Source organism: Pelodiscus sinensis, chromosome 3, assembly GCF_049634645.1.
Source record: "Pelodiscus sinensis isolate JC-2024 chromosome 3, ASM4963464v1, whole genome shotgun sequence".
NCBI lineage: Eukaryota > Metazoa > Chordata > Testudines > Trionychidae > Pelodiscus > Pelodiscus sinensis.
Window position 1 is genome coordinate 11,628,222 of NC_134713.1, and position 20,832 is coordinate 11,649,053.

At 44.4% G+C, this 20,832-nt stretch overlaps 1 protein-coding gene across 3 annotated transcripts in view; it reads left to right on the plus strand.

The window, feature by feature from the left end:
• The window catches only part of RUNX2 (RUNX family transcription factor 2), a 213,045-nt gene extending 205,499 nt beyond the window's left edge, over positions 1-7,546 (plus strand). For all 3 annotated transcript variants that reach the window (XM_075923375.1, XM_075923376.1, XM_075923377.1), the window contains one exon: positions 2,401-7,546. In XM_075923375.1, the coding sequence (XP_075779490.1) occupies positions 2,401-2,879 (479 nt within the window). In that variant the 3' untranslated portion in view covers positions 2,880-7,546. The remainder of the gene's footprint in view (positions 1-2,400) is intronic.
• Positions 7,547-20,832: the final 13,286 nt, after the last annotated feature.

Sequence of the window (20,832 nt, forward strand, 5' to 3'; positions counted from 1 at the left end):
AAAAGAAAAAATTTTGCTTTTAACTAACTTAATTTAAATGAAACAAGCATAGGAACAGTTTCCTTATCTGGTCCATTTTTTTAAACTTTCCCTTTTTTTAGTAGATTATGTTTAACATGGTGCTTGCCTTTGCTTTATTGTTGTTGTGGTCTCTGCTGATTGTGTACACTTGAACCTCTTTAATCCAGCAACCCTGGGAAATGGGATATGCTGGATTAAGGAATTTTTGTGGCCCATGGAGGGTGCTGGGACAGGATCTGGGAGAGACGGAAAGCGGGATGGTCTACGAGGGGGATGGGGATGGGGATGGGGATGGGGCATTTACCTGGCACCCTGCTCTCAGGGGCACACATGGCTCCGTGTCCCATGCCACTCCCAGGAACCACCTCCTGCCACTACAGAAGTTGTGGGGGAGGGAAAGAACTCTTGTGTAAAACAGTTCTTGCACAAAAAGCCTGTAGTGTAGACATAGCCCTGGAGTATGGAGGTTGAAGTGTACTTCTGATTTGAAATGAAGTGCATGGTGACCAGGCAGATCAGAACTCTAAGGTTCTGTTGTACAAGCTATATACGTATGTGTGTGTATGGGGGGGGGAGGGGTTAGTAGACAGGCAATGGATAGGAAGTCATTCACCTCTAGGTCACTGATTAAACTCCTGATCAGGTGGTAGTAATCAAACAATGATCACACCTAGAAACGGCCCCACACTAGAACTTTTAATCCAGCTTTTCTCCCTCACTCTCAGTCAGACCTTGTGATTTAACCCTATGGCTAATCCAGTTCTGAACATTGCTGTTTGGTACATTTCTAATCACCACTCGGCAGCATTTGACTGGTTTATGTCAAATGAGCTAGTCGTCTTGGTGCAGTTTCTCATAGTGAGGTGTTGAAATCATAAAAACCACCAAGCCAGCGGATGGCAGTTTTAACAGAATGTTTGCAGGGCAGGTTCGAGGTGCATTGTTGTCATGGTGTAGGAAAGCACTGCTGCTTTCTCATGGGCAGCATATGCCGTGGATAAGCAGGTATTCAGTGTTCAGTGCAGACATCTGGCACGTGATAGGAGCCCTAAATTCCCTCTATAATACCATAGATTTAGTGGCATTGGGAGAGGAGATGGGTTAACCTCATGGGTCATGAAGTTTTGCAAAGCTGCTAAGTTCGCAAACAAAGGAGCATAGGACCAAACCAGTTTTAGCTCATGAACACTTTCCCTGCAATTTAAACCAGTGTTCCCTCTGTGCGTGTGTGTGTGTGTGTGCATGCACACACACACACAACCTCTAAAGGTATTCTGGCAAAATTAAGTGCCCTAGACTGTGCTGTAGTTTTTCATTAGATTTTTTTCTCTGTCCTCCCCCCCATTTTCATTCTGCCAGCTCTCTGACTTCCACTATTCCTAATTCTGCTCCTTCTCCTCCAGTTTCCTAAGCAGACCACCCAACCTATTTTAACCTCCGAGTTCCAAGGGTACTTTCAAACCCCGGATGTTTGGAGTGGATTGGAAATTGAGCTGAATGAGTTCACCCATTCCTGCTTCATGTCAGAGACAAATGTATTGTAGACTGTTACCATCGAGAGCATTGGAGTAAGCACATGCTGTGGGGTCTTATAGACATCCAGATGGAAGAAACGCTATAGGCAGGCAGCTTCTGTGAATAAGGAGTTTAGGGCTTTCAACTTAACATGCACTGTGCAGAAAATTAAAACACTCGGACTTCCTAGCAGGTTGGTGGCTCACCTTGTTTTAAAGCTCTTGAAATCCAACCAATAGCCTTTTTCAGAGATGAAAACCCTGTCCACTGGAGATATATTGTGTGATAAGTGGAGTAGGGGCATAGTTATCCCTGGTTTAACTCTTGTTGATGGTAATGGCATGATTAACTCAGTGTGGCCAACCCTTGTGATTTTATTGTAAGTCTAGGGATAGTTACTTGTTTTTTCTTAAAACCCCAGCTTCTGAAGGCAAGTGCTCACAGGAGACTTAGCTGTCTTTTAAAACAAAAGGTTTCTAGCCCTCCCGGTTGCAGAGGAAAGCCTGAAAAGGTGACCCAAGTGCACCCTCTATGCTCAGAAACCAGAAGGCAAATACAATATAACTCAGCATTTATTATTTTTTAAAGTCTCGGGGGAGAGGTCTGAGAAAGTGTTTTTTCAGTACTTGCCATTGTCAATACCACTGACACCATTCTCATCAGTGGAGTTACCCTAGGAATGCTTTTGGTCCAGCATTTGTACAAGACAGGCCTATGATTTTGTTCCTTGCAATGTATTATTTGATATGATGTGCTGTTCTTTTGGGGACCAAAGTAAGTGGGTTTTCTTTTCTTTTTAAAATCACTTTATTATAAAAAATTATATTTACAGAATTTCCCCCCGTTTTTTGTTATAATTTTTAGGTGCTTCGGAGTTGGGGCCATTTTCAGATCCCAGGCAGTTCACGAGCATTTCATCCCTCACTGAAAGCCGCTTCTCCAACCCACGAATGCACTATCCAGCTACCTTTACCTATACACCGCCCGTCACCTCAGGCATGTCACTGGGTATGTCAGCAACCACTCACTACCACACCTACTTACCACCACCCTACCCAGGCTCTTCCCAAAACCAAAGTGGACCATTCCAGACCAGCAGCACTCCCTATCTCTACTATGGCACTTCATCAGGATCATACCAGTTCCCCATGGTGCCGGGAGGAGACCGCTCGCCTTCCAGAATGCTTCCTCCCTGCACCACCACATCAAACGGAAGCACACTATTAAATCCTAACTTGCCTAACCAGAATGATGGGGTGGAGGCTGATGGAAGCCACAGCAGCTCCCCAACTGTTTTGAATTCTAGTGGCAGAATGGATGAGTCCGTGTGGAGGCCATATTGAAATTTCCTCCGTGTAGCCCAATCTCCGTGAGCCAAAAACAAATGGTCGACAAACTACAAAGTGCCTGTTCTTAAAATAGATTTTCTGTTATGTGCAACTGCTTAGATGAGATGGTAATAGCCCTAAATAACACAAGAGTGACCAACCAAGCACAATCCATGTTTCAGATTATGTGGATCAAATCACATATTTTTCTTGGAAATATTTTACACCTTGTTTTATATTTAAAATATATTTTTTACAAACAAAAAAATCCATTTTTTTGTCTAGACTGTTTTAATAAATAGTGAGTTCGTTTGCCAATAAGGAGAAAACGGACTCCCCCCGTTATCAGGAAAAACATGGTGAAGCAAGACAAAGGTTGTGCTCCATTTTATTTTTTAAAAACCTTGAACTCCAGATACAGTTGCAATCATACAATGTATGGGGACCCTGTTCACTCACATAGTGCAATTCAACTGGCTTGTATTGGTGCACATGAAACGGACAGCACAGACCAAATTGCTTCCATTTTGCAATAGTACGTTCAGATCATGGTAGCTGTTCAAAATTTCTATCCAAGCCTTATTGCACATAAAAGTTTGAACTTTTCAGTTCATGGCTTTTTTCGGGGGGAGGGGGGTACTTAAAAAGAATGAGTCTTCAAGGTACCAATCTGAATAGACAGTCTTGGGGTTTCCTCTTTCTTTTTCTATAATTATTTTTGCCTTTGTCCCATTAACCAAAATCCCCTCAACCCTCCAAAATTAAAGCAAAATCTTATTACTTATGCAAAAAATAAAAATGGCAATATATGAATCTCGAGCCAGAATGGTATAGGTAGTACTTGTGTTTGGCTGTGTTTGTTTTTTGTTTTTTGTTTTAAGTTATAAATGTGTGAAATTTGAAGTTATTTGCTAACATAAATCATCATATAACTTATAAAATATTTCTTTAAATTATTTAATGACATTTGGACCCTTTAAATGTCTCTTAATGTAATGCTGTGTTGACTTCGGTCTCTAAAAGTGGGTTGTTTAAAAAAATATTAAATTTCTTCAAGGGTATGAACGTCAGACCTGTACCTGAACTCTGAAAAACAGTTCCAGTGCTAACTGGTTACAACACAATTAACCCGCCCACCCATGCCAAAATGCATCCATATCAAATTAGTTTGGATGTAGCTTTTTGTTAAAAATAACCTATGAAGGAAATATTGTGTTTAATATGTTATTAGCTATCTGGTTGCCTTCAACACAGTCTTTGCCTTTCAAAAAGCTGAGCTGGTTGGAAAACAGGAAGGAAAAATGAGAGCTTTATTTTTTTCTTTTCTCCCTGTTTTTTTCATCCACATTTGAAAAATATTTCATTCAAAATGTCAATTTTGACAACAGGTTTCTAATTTTGAAACACTGTCAAAATTTTTGCCGCATCTCAAAATTCATAGACATTTCAACTAACAGCTGTTTAGAAAAGGGATAAGGAGAGAAATTGTGATATAATCCCATCAATGTTTTTTCTCTGAGATTTCAGCCAGCTGTATATTATAAATCAGTTTATGAAATAAAAACTAAAAGTAGCTAGCCTCTTGACTGGATGTAGTCACAATTCACTAGCATCAAATGCTAGAGTGATAAGGATTCTTTTTTGTTTACTTTTAAATAGCTATGGCAGTTGTCATGTTGCAGAGATAAGCACAAGGGAAAAACTGCTCTGCAGACCAATGCTCTGCCAGTACAGCATTCAGCAATACTCAGATCTTCACACTTAATACTGAAGATGAAAGTCACCTTAAAGCCCATTCCTGGCTATTAAGCATGGTACACTAATACAGGGATATGAAATTATACCCAATACCATTCATCAACAGAGGTATTCAAATTTTGCCAATCAAGGGCTGCATTGGTAAGTTCTCAGGAGTCGGATCCTGACCCAAAGCCCTTGTAAGTTAGTGGCAATCTTTCTGTTGATTTCAATGGGCTTTGGGTTCAGTCTCCTACTGTATATATTCCTCTCTGATTCAGCAATCCATCCATATTTAGCAGAACACTTCATCATGTGCTCAAGTCCCACTGAAGACAATGGAAATGAGGCATGCGCCTAAAGTTAAGCATGTACTTAAGTGTTTTGCTGAATCATGGCCATAGAGTGGATCAGGTTGCAGCCACCCTGGTGTTTAATAAGTGCAGCCTGTTTGGTTCTATACTCCCAGCATGCAGTGCTCTCTGTTGGTCCAACTAGCCTTAATTGCGTCCAGTAAACAGTATCCTCCTTGGGCTGAAATTCTGTTGAAAATGAGGATGTAACCCTCATACTAAATCAACGATGGTCCTCCAGTATAATAATTTATTTGTACAATACACACATTGTCATCCTCAGTTAATGACTTAGCCAGTCAACTTACAGGGATTTAACATCATCATGGTACATTCCTCACAATTTGGTGTGATTACTTGCTCTTAAAAAACAAAAAGTCTTTGCCTTCTAAAGGTTGTATACTAAGTATGCTTAAATAAGTAACTTTTCTAATACTTAGTTTTTCCTTCAAAGATGGAAGCTGTAATTGATTCTATTTATTGTTTGTTTGTGGTAGCTTGAAGCATGCCACTGTCCATTTATTTGTAACTATAAAATACGTTTGCGAATTTCAGCAGCACTTAAAAAGCCAGTGTCTGGTTACACATTTCAGTTTTGTGTTTTGTTTAGTAAGCAAAAGAAAAAAAATGTACTGCCAGTGCAAGCTGTTTCCTATTTAATAAAAGGTACTATATTTGTACATTATTTGTTATTGCTGAGAAGGGCTTTTTTAAGATTTACTGTATGCATATTAAGTAATTTTTAAGGATGCTTTTGTGTTGAAATGTTGTTAGAGTGGCTGCAGGCAGCAACCCCGAATTTTTTTTCCCCTTAAAGATTTTGTAGAACAATTCAAGCACTTCATTTCATTTCTGGATAAATCTACCATAGACCTGATTTCTGTTTTGCTCAGTACTTAAGCATGCAATTATGCAATACAAAATGCATGCTGAATTTGTGCACTTATGCTGTGGCAGGCTGTATAGACACAGCCCACCTTCCAGCCCAGGTCTACAGACTTGGGATTAGGGTACTCATACTAAAAATAGATGCCTACACATTGCAGTTGGGCTCTAAAGTTCACCCCCCTTTTTAGGCTTTAAGCACAAATGTCACAAGCACCCACCCCCGACCCAGAGTCCGTTGACCAGGCTTTGCAGAAGGGGGTTTGATGCCATAGTTTGTGTAGATATAGTCTCAGCTGCCAGAATCACACAGGCAAATGGCAAATTCTGCTCATGTAAGCAGACAAATACCAAGAAGGAGATTTCAAAAGCACCCAAGGATTTAGGCGCACAAGTCCCTTTGACTTTAAATGGACATGTGCACCTAAATCCCTTTGGCATTTTTAAGAAATCTCCTATATTTGTATTGGTGATTAGGAGTAACTGCACAAACACATCAGTGGACAATTGCATGTCTGAGCTTCTGGAAAATGCTTCCAGGTGCATTTGGAAATGTTGGTTCAGGATTTCAGGTAACTATGCGTTATGGAGTTAATCATAGAATGTCCTTTACATTATGATTATTCTGAGGATTATTTCCTCAGTGGCACAAGAGTCCTTTTCCTCGAGGAGTAGAAGGGTGAGTGCAGTTCATGGATTTTAAAAGAAAGAATTGTCTTTATTAATCTCCAGCTCTCTCAGATTTTACCAAAGATGTACTTACATCAGAACAGGTGTGATGTCCTTTATGCAAAACAGAGCGATAAATCCAGCTGTTCATACCCATGTAAGTAGGCCTACTGAAGTCAATGGGACCACATGTGTTGAAGCTGGATTTGATCTAAAATGTGACATTTATAGATTATTTTACCAGATCAGCTGCTGTGTACTTCTTAGTCTTGAACTTCCTGACAGCAGCCTCCCAAGCAAAGATTTAGTGGTCTCAAAGATGCCATTTTGAGTGGGGAAACTTTTGCACTGTCATACTTATTGGAATACGGCTCTGTCTTGATTACTGGAGCCTGCCATGGAATCCAGGTGACATGATGTGCCAGGATTCAGACCGACAATAAGCCATGAACTAAAGCAATAATTGTAACCTACATCAGCTATGAGTACAAGATCAAAGAAGCCCGATTCTCTGAACCCCTGAATTTCTTACTGTTTTTTAATATGATGCATTTCATTTTAACATTTTCTGAGAACTTTTTTAGATGTTTGTTTACTTCCAGGTTTACAGGTACTCTTTGCTTTTTAAGAGAAATGCAATACTTTTAAGTATATCAGCCAAAACCATACTTTTACAGTAACTTTGTTTTAGGTAATACAAGTGACATTCCTTTTTGTTGTTGTTGATAATTATGTTTTACCAGTCTTGAATTTCTGCTGGAACAAAACATTTGTAGCATTTCTTGTAAATACAAGCTTTAATTGTTTTATTTTTTCAAATGCGGTTGCCCATGGTTTGCTTTTCATGCACATATTGTACAAACACATTCTGCTTTGTGCCACAGACAGTGATTGTGGGATGAGTTTACTTTAAGTTCAAAGGGACTATTTGTATTGTATGTTGCAACTGTAAATTGAATTGTTTGGCATTTTCTCATGGTTGTAATATTAATTTGAAGTTTGAATTTCATTTTCAATAAAATGGCTTTTTTTTGTTAATGTTCCTCATTGCTTCTTCTCCTCTGGCTGTCTCTTTAATTATCCAAGTAATACACATGAACAGTCAAGGACTAGATAGAGCTGATATGCCATGGGTTACTATATAAAAAATTAATGGGTTGTTCCTTCATTCTCTGCAGAATGTAAGCTTTCATCTAAACATCAAGACAAGTTTCCAATCTGGGGGACTGCAAAGAAAACCTTCCAGATCTGACCCTGAAAGTACTGTTTTCCCGAGCCTGAATTTATAGACAGAATTTTAACACAATTTCTCAGAAGGATGTGAACTGATTGATTCATTTTAATGGAGTGATCACTCTGAAACCGAATGGTGAATTTTAGCAGAAACAGCCAATTCATGTGGCAGAGTGAGCAGAGAATGGGATTTGGGGTAGAACTTGAAGGGATTTTGGCACTCTCACCTCTACTTGATTCCTGCACCTGGTCTAACTTGTGGGGAGGAGTTCTGAGAGAAGTTAACTTTTCCTCTTCTCTCCATGGCACCAGCAGTGGGAGAGCAACTTGACGTAGGAGCTGCTGCATTGCCACAGGACCATGTGGAGTATGGAGGAAGAGAACATATAGCTGTTCGCATTGATTGCATCTAAGGGCAGGTCTACATTGCGGGGACAAGTCAGTCTATGCAACACAATTTGAGTAAAGTTAGAAAACTCAAATTTTACTAACTTTGAGTTTTCTAACATTACTCAAATTGATGTAGCTTAAATCTATTTACCCAGGGTCCACACCACAATGGGTTGACAGAAAAAACCCCATCAACTATTCCCCTTACTCTTCTCATTCTGGTGGAGTACTGGAGTTGACAAGAAAGTGATTGGCAGTTGATCTATCATGTCTATACTAGACGCGATAAATTGAGCCTCACTGGATTGCTTACTGCCTCCTCAAGGGGCCTGTAGTGAAGAGTATCCCTGGTGGCGCATTCCCACAGAATTCTTTAGCCTCACTGTATCAGCTTGCATTATTTTTTAATCTTGTGGATTAAAAAACTACTTTGCCCCACCTTCCCATGGTGCTGGGGGGGGAGGGGGGAGGTTCCTGGGCAGAAAGGGTGGGGCTGAGGGCTTGCCCCCCTCAATCCTACCTTCACCCACTGCCCATGAACTAGAGGCTAACATTTGTTTGTAAAAAGTATGTTGGACAATTTCAAATAACAAATAAACGTGTTAAAAACTTGTGAGCTGTTCAGATGATTTGTGAGAAAGAGTCCAGGAAATAAAAGGTCTGCATGAAGAGTTTGAGCAGCTCAACTCCACACCTTGAAGGAAACAGCCCTTAGCACATCATGAATGTAGAGGGAAAATCTGTGCTCAAAGAAATATAGCATACAAGGTCCATTCTTGTTGGCACACAATCGTTATAAATCTCTCTCCATGGCTGTAGAATCTGAACAGGGCTTATCTCCCAAATCCCACTAGCTCTTTTCGGTAGGTATGTGGCCCCCATTCACTGTGTTATCTGAGTCCCTCACAAGCTTCAATTTTTTTTCTGCCTCACGGCACTCTCTGGCTACGTCTAGACTGGCATGATTTTCCACAAGTGCTTTTAACGGAAAAGTTTTCCATTAAGAGCATTTGCGAAAAAGAGTGTCTAGATTGGCACGGACACTTTTCCGCAAAAGCACTTTTTGCGGAAAAGTGTCCGTGGCCAATCTAGACGCGCTTTTGCGCAAAGAAGCCCCGATCGCCATTTTCGCAATCGGGGCTTTTTTGCGGAAGACAAATCTGAGCTGTCTACACTGGCCCTTTTACGCAAAAGTATTGCGCAAAAGGGACTTTTGCCTGAACGGGAGCAGCATAGTATTTCCGCGAAAAGCACTGATTTCTTACAGTAGGAAGTCAGTGCTTTTGCGGAAATTCAAGTGGCCAGTGTAGACAGCTGGCAAGTTTTTCCGGAAAAGTGGCTGATTTTCCAGAAAAACTGGCTAGTCTAGACACAGCCTCTGTGAACACGGAGTTGTTATCCCCATTCAACAGATAAGTGCAGAGAGCTGCTTCTTGCCCAGGTTTCTTTATTGAAATGGGTCTGTTGGCTGGATCATTAGCTTCCTTGGGCCGGGCTGGGCAGTGGGACATGAAGCTGATCCATTCTTCCCATGCAGAGAGTTTACCACCTGTATTCTTTTTGGGTGTCTAACCTGAGGCCCTTTAAAAGGTCCCAATTTTCAGAAGGCAAGTGGCTCAGCTCTTAAAAAAACCCCACCCAACCACTAATTCCCTCCCTTTCGGCATCCACCCCTTGCTCCCACAATCAAATCAGCACCAAAAATCACTAGCCACTTGCAGATTTAGGTTAAAATAACTTGCCTCCAAAACATCTTTCCCCGAATTGTTAATGATCCCCAAATAATGGAAAGAATTTGATACTGTTTTCACCATTAGTGCTGGGGGATTAATTGCACTTCACATAGGCTGGGTAGTGAATCTTGACCGACTGGATTTGTTTTCTGGGTCTCACATACAATCACAAAGCTGTTGCATTTAGGTGTCTAGTCCTGCATGGAACTATTTAGTTAAAAAAAAAACGTTATCAGTTTAATTATATTTTTGAGACATTGTAAGGTTGAGTGTCATGAACCTGGGGTGTGGAGTTGGGAAGTCAGAGCTTTGCCCCTGCTTCCTCAGCTTTACTCTGTGCCTCAGTTTCCCCAAATGTAAAATAGAGAGATTAACACTGCTTTACTTCACAGGCTTGTCTGAGGCTTAGTTAATATTTACTGAGTGCTTTCAACATGCTATTTGTTATTTTTAATTTCCCTTTTTATTGCAAGTTTGGTGTTTGGACCCAAGCCACTTGTCAGTATCTCTTTAAACAGTGTGCTTCTAAACCACATGTTTACAGAAAGTTCACCAAGTTTGCAAATTGCTGAGCTGGCCAATAACAATGCAGACATAAGGCCAAATTCTGTTCTGTCAACAGATTAATGTTGGATTTACAAAAGTGTAGCTCAGAGCAGGATACAATTTGGTCTACACTTAGGGTACGTCTAGACTACATGCCTCTGGCGACAGAGGCATGTAGATTAGGCTACCCGACAGAGTAAAATGAAGCGGCGATTTAAATAATCGCCGCTTCATTTAAATTTACATTAAATTTGCATACCTGGGTTGTCGACAACTCCCTTTGATGTCGGCAGGGGAGCGTCCAGACTATCGCGCTGAGCCCACAAACAGCTGATCAGCTGTTTGTCGGCTCAACGCGGCAGCCATGTAAATTTAAATGAAGCGGCGATTATTTAAATCGCCGCTTCATTTTACTCTGTCGGGTAGCCTAATCTACATGCCTCTGTCGCCAGAGGCATGTAGTCTAGACGTACCTGAACATAATTCTCAACTTCTTCGCAAACAGAAAGAATAATCAATTTACAGAAGAAAAGTTGATAGAATGACCCAACGTGTGGGAAAAAGTAAAATAAAATGTAACACTGGCATTATGTAGTAACTTGTCAGGTTGTCTATGGTTAACCAGTCTGGATTCCATTTGTCATTATACCTACGTCCGCAGGGACTCAGCTGATGTCCCTCAGTAGCGTAAGGTTTTATTACTCCACCAGTTTTTTTTTTTAGTCAGAATTTTTCTTTGGACTTCAACAGTGATTTTTTTAAGGGACGGCACCATGTGGCTCTTTGGGTGGGGGTGGGGGTGGGGGTGGGGGCGGGAGAAGATTCTTACAGACACAAAGTAGGAAGGTGCCCAAATTCCATAAAAAGTCAATGGGAATTGAGTGCCACACTCATTTATGGCTTTGAAGCTGTCCCCCTTCATTTGTAGTCCTACAAAGTCTGGCATTTGTGCACTTAAACACACACACACACACACACACACACACACACACACACACACACACACGGCTGGCTTTAGGAAGTGCGGGGCCCAATTAGAACAATTTCAATGGGTCTCCGCAGCAATTTTGGTTGAACAACAACAATAACAAAACCCAGTACAAAATCCCCCACCAACACACACACACAGACACACACACACACAGACACACACACACAGAGCGCAGGAAAACCCTGTACTAAACTCACACCTCCTGCGGCACAGGCGGCTGACACACTCCTTCTCCTGGGCCAGCAGGGGCAGCAGATTTGTATAATTTTTGGTGGTGCCCCATTAGCCACACCCCCCTGTCCCTGTTAACCATGCCCCGACCTCTATTAGCAACACTTCCTGACCCCCGTTGACCAGGCCTCTGGAGGGTGACATGCTCAGGGCAAGATGGACACATGACCAGAAGTAAAAGGTGTCATCTCACCCCTCTCAAGGGACTTTTCCCACCATCCTCCTACCAACAGGGATTAGTTTGGCCCCCACCAAACCCCCCTCATGCAACTATCCTGCAATTGCAGTAACCCAATGTGTGTGACATTAACTTGGGGGCAGAGAGGCTGGGGGAAGTGTTTCCTCTAAGGCTATGTCTACACTCACGGCTTCTTGCGCAAGTACAGCCGTTCTTGCGCAAGAAACCACAGAGCAGCCACACTGCCCACCTGCTCTCACACAAGGAAATTTACAGTATGGCGTGGTAAGAAAGGGTGGCTCGTGAAAGAGCTATACTCTTTTCTAACAGGAGTAGGCTCTCTTGCGCAAGAGGACAGTGTGGATCCTTGGCAGGGATTTCTTGCGCAAGAAACCCCTATGGCTAAAATGGCCATTGGACTTTCTTGCGCAAGAACCCTTGTGCAAGATGTTCTTGCGCAAGAAGCTTCCAGTGTAGACACAGCCTAAGAGTTTCCTCCCATGAGCAGAATATGTTATGTGTTGTGCACCTGTACTGAGTTCATGTGGCTTGTTTGGATGTGCCACTGTGGCACCCAAGTTATTAATAAACATTTTATAAACCTTTACCTTTTCTCTCTTCTGCCATGTCTCCTCCCCTTGCTTCATCAGCTCCCCTGGTGCCTGCTGCCCTCCAACTCCTCACCCTCCTCTGCTGTCCTGACTCCTGCCCATCTCACTGCCCTCAGCCCTCCTGCAACCGGCCTCCCCCTCCACCAGCCCTTCTCTCCTCCCTGTGCCCACTCCTCCAGTAGACCCACTCTGATCATGTAAGCTACCACTCCTAATCCCTTCTTCTAACACCTCCCTCTACACACCTGCCCTGCCTCTATCCTCTGGTGCTGGTTTCTCCCCTGCAGGTGTCTGCCCTTCTGCTTCACCCCAGTGTGGAAGCAGGCTCTTTGCTGGCCAGGCCTCTCGCGGTGCGTATTGCCATCCAAGCAAAAGGTCAACTTCCCCTTGATGAAAACCCTTACACTATGTAACTTAAAGGTCAGCGACGAACGGGAACCAAAACCAGACCCAAAAAGTTCATGTAAAGTTTGTGCTGGTTGTGCTGACTGTGCCATGTCCGATAAGGCAGAAAAGAAAAAACAGGAAACCATCTCACCCCCTTACTCCTGTCACTTCACAGACAGGGTCTGCTAGCCTATCACAAAAAGTGAACAAAAAGCTCTCTCTATAAAACAGCTACCCCTCCTATATCAAATTGAGGAATCCCGAATAAACATTGGATGGCAGAATATGAGCCAGGTCCGAGGACTGATCACCCTAGAGCCACCTCTCGCTCACCGAACCAAACGAGTTCCTGTAGAGCGTTACGTATACCAAACATAACGAATACCAAATATGTTGTTGTTGTAGTTTGTGTATCTGTTAAATGTAAGTATTGTTATCTGAAATTGTTTAGAGGTATTGTTAAGTAGTAGTGTTAAAAGTTTTAGATAAATGATTACTCTTATAAGTAAGACTGATGTAAATGTAACTGTTAATAATCCCTAGTCCCTTGTTAACAACTATTGGGATTTAGAGAAACCTCAAGGAATTTTCTTTACTGTATTGCATTTTGCTTATTGGACATTCTAATAATTATTTGGTGCCTATGTATGTAAGAAATTGATAAAATAATAATTTATACATAGAAGCACTTTAATAAAAGTTTAAAAGATATTTGGTAATAGTTTGCCTGTTTCTGCGCCTCCCTGGGACTAGCCACATTTCCGAACCTTTTACTTTAAGCCACACCCAGAATCCCCTGGCACCTGCACCTTCCCTTACCCCTGCGCCCTCCTGGTGCCTCCCCCTCCCCTTACTGCCCCTGCCCCCTTTGCCCTCTTTTTCCCTGATACCTACCCCTCACCACTCTCTGTCCCCATTCCCCTCCTGCCCCTCTGTGCCCTCACACATGACTTTTCCCATGCCCACACATCCTTTCAAGCCTTCTCCCAGCACCTCTCCTGCCCCTTTCTAGCCCCCAATGCCCTTCCTCTCTCCTCTCCTCTCCCAGCATCACTTTGTCCCCCCTCCCACTGACACCTCCCCTCCTGCCCTTTTCCTCATTGTCTGCACTTGGCTCCCTGGCATTTGTCTCTCCTCCACACTGTCCCTTGGTGCCTTCCCCTGTCTTCCCCCTCCCCCTCTGCACAAGCCCCTTCCCCCTCCCCTCTCTGCACAAACCCCTTCCTCTCCCACCCCTTCCCCCTAGTTTTCCCCCTCCCTTACCTTCTGCCTTCCACTTTGTGGGGCCGGAGTCTGCACTTGGGCCCCAGACTCTGAACCCAGAGCTAGTCCAAGCAGCACCATGTGGTGCCGAGCAGTTTTAAAGTCCCGGGCTGTGAGTCACGTCACACTCGGGCGTTTCCCCACTCACCTGCAAACGCTGCGCACGGCAGCAGCAGCACAGCACATGCTGGTGAAGGGGATCCGCATTGAGAGCTGTGAATGGCAGAGACGATCCGGGGCTGAGGGGGATGCTCTGGGGCTGGGTTGGAAGGATGCGCGGGGGGCCCGGCAGGAGCCAGGGACCACTCCAGGGACCACTCCAGGCAGAGCCAGGGAAGAGACCCAGCTTCAAATATTGGTGGATCAGGGCCCCCGACTCTGAATATTAACTCACCGCCCATGGCGCGCTGGCACACTTCTGCGTTCAGGGCACAGGGCCCCTTTAGGCGCGGGGCCCGATTCTGGGAAATTGGGCGAATCGGCTTAAGGCCGGCCCTGCAAACACACGCATACCCCCTTCCCCAAAATTCTGTTCAGTCCCCTTGCTCCTCCTCTCCCTCACCAGTGGTTTTCCTTTTCTTGTCTGCGATGGTAAAAAAAACCACCCCAAAAAGACAAACAAATAAAAGAACCCCCTAAAACCTCACCAAACATAAAAACAGGTCCTCAGCGTCCTGATCTCATCCTATTGCATCCAGCTACTGCAAGATTAATTTCTCTGTGCAGCTTGTCTCAAAAACAGAATGATCCTGACTCCAAATTCTAGGAAATCAGGCACACAATGTCAAGCAAAGGAAACGTCAGGGAATATGAAAGGCAAGGAATGGGCTCTGTCCATTGAGGGCAAAGTGGAAAGAGAATAATTCAAGCAGGTCTCTGGAATCTTGAAAGGTCTTTGTCTTTTTATTGCCAGTGGTGGTGATCTTCTAACTGAGCAGGGATGTTCTTATTTTTAACACTAGGCAGACCAGATGCTAAATTCTACCGTGCAACAAACTGGATAAGTGAGAAGGGGAACAGCTGATTTCTGTTAAGATGAACACCAGGAGATTAAGCTAAGACGTATGAGAAATCTTCAGAGGCCTTTGCTTTGCAAACCCGTTTGGCAGCAAGATCACAGAATCAGGATTGGAAATCCACTTTGTGCTTCTGCTTCCATCCCTGTTCAAAGTCGTTGCCGTGTGCATTACATTACTCTCAGGAGACATGTTCAATTCTCAGCTCTTCGGCAGACTCTCTGGAAAACATTGTGTGCTTCAGTTCCTTCATTGGCACCACTGGTACCACGGTACCTGTCTGAGGGTATGTCTAGACTACACCTCTCTGTCAACAGAGGGATATAGATTAGGCACGTCAAAATTGCTAATGAGGCAGGGATTTAAATATCCCACACTTCATTAGCATAAACATGACTGCCACTTTTTTTCAAAATGGAGCTTTTTCGAAGAAAAAAAACGGCAGTCTAGATGCGGCTCTGTCGAAAATAAACCCTTTTTCAAAGGATCCCGTATTCCTCAAAAAATGAGGTTTACAGGATCTTTCAAAAAAAGATTTATTTTCCACAGGTCTGCATCTAGACTGCTGTTTTTTTCCGAAAAAGCTCAGTTTTGAAAAAAAGTGGTGGCCATTTTCATGCTAATGAAGCACGGGATATTTAAATCCCTGCCTCATTAGCAATTTCGACGTGCCTAATCTACATCTCTCTGTTGACAGAGAGGTGTAGTCTAGACACAGCCTGATAGAGGGGTGAGGGGATGACAGTAAAACCACTGATGATTTCAATGTGCTCTTGCATGCTTGTATGGAAAGGGCTAGAGAACCAGCTGACCTAGGTTTGGAAAAAGCTGAGCTGGGTTTGTGTGCCTTACAATTATGCTCTCAGAGGGGTTGCTGTGTTAGACTGCAACTTTAAAAACACTGGGTAGTCCTGTGGCACCTTAGGGTATGTCTACACTACCCCGCTAGTTTGAACTAGGAGGGTAATGTAGGCATACCGCACTTGCAAATGAAGCCCGGGATTTGAATTTCCCGGGCTTCATTTGCATAAGCGGGGCTCCGCCATTTTTAAAACCCCGCTCATTCGAACCCTGTGCCGCGTGGCTACACGGGGCACGAACTAGGTAGTTCGAACTAGGCTTCCTCATGGAATGAGGCGTAACGGTAGTTCGAACTAGGAAGCCTAGTTCGAACTACCTAGTTCGTGCCCTGTGTAGCCGCGCGGCACAGGGTTCGAATGAGCGGGGTTTTAAAAATGGCGGAGCCCCGCTTATGCAAATGAAGCCCGGGAAATTCAAATCCCGGGCTTCATTTGCAAGTGCGGTATGCCTACATTACCCTCCTAGTTCGAACTAGGAGGGTAGTGTAGACATACCCTTAGAGACTAACAAAATATATAAGATTGTGACCTTTCATTGGTTAAAAACCCACTTCATCAGATGAGTCACAATTACGTTTCCCCTCTGCTTCTGAGTGATGGTCAAAGATGACAGCTTTGGTAGATTAATGATGTTTGTGATGGGTTGGAAAGTTTGCATCTGGTTTTTAGAAGTGCGGACACTGTAGCAGCATCTATCCAAATGTGCATGGAGAAGTTGTGCTCCCATTTAACATGACTGCATGAGCATACAGCTTTGCATGTGCATTTCTTACGCAGCCTTTACATTAACTTACTTTGTGCTGGGGACCACACCGACCTTGCTATTACCTCAGGATCAGGGGGGCATGCAAATTTTGTAAGGCCGCCTTTACTTCTCCTTAAGCCATGAGCCCTTTTGGCTGTACCCAAGGATTAAGGGCCTGTATATTAAAAACTTGTATTTAGATACTCATATAGCATCCATTACTGACTTATCCACATGCCATTCAAATATTTAAGAATAGAAATAATAACCCTCCTCACACTTGTTGTCTTCCCAGCTTGGCAAAGAAATAGTTTGATTAGCTTATACTAATATAATTTGACTAGTTCATTTGGGTTGGGAGGGTGGGTTCATGTTTTTTAGTGAAAGTGAATCTGTGAGTTCTCGGGCTGTGTGAAAGTGTGAAAACATTATTGTGAGAAAGCGATGTTGAAGAAATTAGTTTTGCATTTGGGTCAAATGCAGAGGCCTTTTTTCTTCTAGGACTGAGTTATTTACTGCAGAAACAGGCCTTTACTGCATTCAGAAGCATAGATTTTAAGGCCAGAATGGCCCTTTTGATCATTTAGTTTGACCTCCTGTGGGCCATAGAATTTCACTTAGTTACCCTTGTGTAAGGCGACTTTTAGCCCCTTACTAAAACTCTGTGGGAGTTTTGGTTTGCCAGCTCCCAGTATCAAAAGGGGAAGGGTCCTGAGACAGACAGACCCCAGAGACAATGGAAAGCAGCCAACACTCCAGCTCAGCCTGATTGACAGGTTGGACAGGCCAGTGAGGAAAGCAAGAGGCCAGGCCCCGTCCTCCCTGTGAGTTGGGATTGTTCTGGGTCTCTTTGAGCAAGGAGAGAGCTGAGAGACAGCTAAGAGCAGTGCAAGCTGTGTGGAGAAGAAGTCCTGCAGCTACAGAGCCAGACTCAGACAGCCCAAGGAGTGCAAGCTGTGTGGAGAGGCAGTTTTGCAGCAATAGAGCCAGACACACACAGCTCAAGGAGCACAGACCCTGTGTTGAGCAGCAGACTGGCAGTGCTCAGAGAGCCAAAGGGGACAGAGAAGCAACGCAAGGAGCTGGAGACTGACAAGGCAGCACAGCCTACAGCTGGGTGTGGTGAGCAGCTGGGACCAGCAAAGTGCGGGGAGAGGCTCTGGGCAGGGAGATATCACCAAGAGTGTCCAACCTGCAGCCCCCCTGCAACACATTCAGGGCCTCTAAGGGGCCTATAAGGAAGAGATTGTGAACTGTCCTTACACTCTGCAGGCTGCTGTTTTGATGTCCCTGTGCTACAGAGCAGGGCTGTGTGTTCTCATTTAACCATTCTCATTTTTGTCTTATTCTTTTCTCTTTAATCAGTTGATGTTTAATAAATTGTATTTTCTTTGAACCTGATGAAATCATCACTGGGCCAAGAAGGCCTGCAGTGTAAAGAGAGCACCTCGGAGTGGGGACACCCTAACTCCTGCCCCTAGTGACTACAAGGTCGGGGATTAAGCCCCAGGAAACCTGGGCCCAGCCTTGTTGGGGTTTCGAGGACGCTGCTACTCAGGAGAGTCGAGGGGGAGCCCTCAGGATCAGGGAAGCCGTGGATAAAGGAAGTGGGAGCGGGGACTCAGATCCTTTCGCTGGTCCATTTCACCGGGGTGGTATATAAGCCAGGAAAGTTCCCCACAATAGTGGGACCATTCCCCCGCTTACACTTGTACTGAGCCAATAACTTGTACTTGGGTAAAGCAGGTCCTCTAGGACAGTGGTTTTCAAATTACAGGTCATGACCTAGTACTAGGTCATGAAGGCTATGTCTAGACTGCAAGCCTCTTTCGAAAGAGAGCGTCTAGACTGCACACGGAACTTTCGAAAGAGCAAGCCGCTTTTTCGAAAGAGAGCACCCAGTGAGTCTGGATGCTCTCTTTCAAAGAAGCCCTATTTACATTCAAGAACGCCTTCTTTCGAAAGAAGCACTTTCGAAAGAAGGCGTTCTTCCTCGTGAAATGAGGTTTACCCCCGTTGAAAGAAAAGCCGCGTTCTTTCGATTTAATTTCGAAAGAACGCGGCTGCAGTCTAGACGCAGGTGAAGTTTTTTCGGAAAAAGGCTACTTTTCCCGAAAAAACCCCTGAGTCTGGACACAGCCGAAATGTCAGGCACTAGGTCTGATTGCTGCAGGGGGATCAGGTAACCAGTGGGGGTGCTAAGGCAGGTACCTGCCTGTCCTGCACTGCACCTCAGAAATGGCCAGAAACAGGACTGGTTCCTAGATCAGCTGTGGCCAACCTGCCGCTCGCGAGCCGCATGCGGCTCTTGCCCCCCAAAAGCGCGGCTCGCAAAGCTGCTCCTGTGCCCCTCAAAAGGCCCCGTGCTGGCTCCCCACCAACCCCCATCTTTCCTGTGCTTACCGGGTCGGAGCTGCAGTGTTTAAAAAATGGCACCCAAGATGGCGGCCATCTTAAAGGGGCAGCCTCATTTAAAAAAAAAAATTAATTTTTTTTTTGCTTGACAATTCTGGTACAGCTCTTCACATTTTTCCACCACTGTTTTGGCTCTCTGTTAAATGGGTTGGCCACCCCAGTCCTAGATGATGTGAGGAGAGAGAGAGTGCACTGTCCCTGCCCCAAACACTAACTCTGAACTCCCACTGGCTGGGAACCTACTGCTGGCTGCTTCTGGGGTGCAGCATGGTCTGTGGTGCCAGGAAAGGCAGGAAGCTGCCTTAACACCCTCACTACACTGGTAACTGGGAGCCACTCAAGGTAAGCCCCTCCTATCCCAGCCCTGAGCTTTCTCCTACACACCAAAGCTCTCATCCTCAGCCCCACTCTGGAGCCCACACTCCAGTCAAATTATGTTGGATTGCAGGCGTCAACAATTTTCTTCCACTGGCTCATGAGAGAAAAAGTTTGGAAACCACTGTCCTAGGAAGGCATCCAGTCTTGGTTTGAAGCCTTCAAGAGAAGGAGACTCATAAGGCTTCCTTGTATAGCTCAGCAGTTCCATTGAGCCCGTGCGGTGTTGCTGTGGAAAGTCACAGTTGCAGGAAGAGAGAAGACCTCTCCAGTAGCTGGGACTGAAGCTACATAGGGCTTTGACTATCAGGAGAGAGACCTTGAACTAGATTTCAGATTGAATGGGCAGCCTGTGCAGAGAATGGAGCTGCATTGGGATGTGGTTACAGCAGCTGGTGTTGCTCCCATGCCCTGGCTGCTGCACTTTGTACAAGAGGGAGGGCAGGCCCTCATGCCACCTTTTCTCCTGCCTGCCTATTATGTCTCTTGTGCCCTCTGTCCTCCAGCACAGCACTCCACCATCTCTGTGCATCTAGTGCAGAGAGAATACATATGCACTAGCAGCAGACACAATTTTCTACACTCTGGGTCCTAGTGGCGCCCCCTCACAGTCTGGCACCTGAGGTGGCCACCTCAGTTCACCTCATGGCAAGGCCAGCCCTGACAAGAGGAGGTTTTTCTAGATGTGTGTCTTCACTCCAAGATAAAACGACCTGAGAGATCACAAATGCACAGATCACTGAGGCAAGGCATGCAGGTGGGGGCATACATTTCTGTAGAGGTGGCCCATTTTGTCTGTGATTTGTTTTTGCCACTTGCCTGATTTTGCCTCAGAAGATGCTGTTATTGACATCTGACGCAAAGGAGATGGATTGCTGCGTGTCATCTGTGTATTACCGGCACTGCCACACCTGCTATGCCACCAACTGCCCAAACAGCTTCACAGACGTTGAATAGCATGGAGGAAAGGACTGAGCCATGTGAGTGTGACCTCATTATTCGCTTTTACGTTATGGCTGCGTCTAGACTGGCATGATTTTGTGGAAATACTTTTAACGGAAAAGTTTTTCCGTTAAAAGTATTTCTGCAAAAGCGCGTCTGGATTGGCATGGATGCTTTTGCGCAAAAGCATCCGTGGCCAGTCTAGATGCAATTTTGAGCAAGAAAGCCCCGATTACTATTTTAGCCATCGGGGCTTTTTTGCACAAAACAATTCTTCCCTGTCTACACTGGCCCTCTTGAGCAAGTATTCTTGCACAAGAGGGCTTTTTCCCAAGTGGGAGTGTGAAAGTATTTGCGCAAGAAGCACTGTTTTTGAACATTACAAAGTCAGTGCTCTTGTGCAAATTC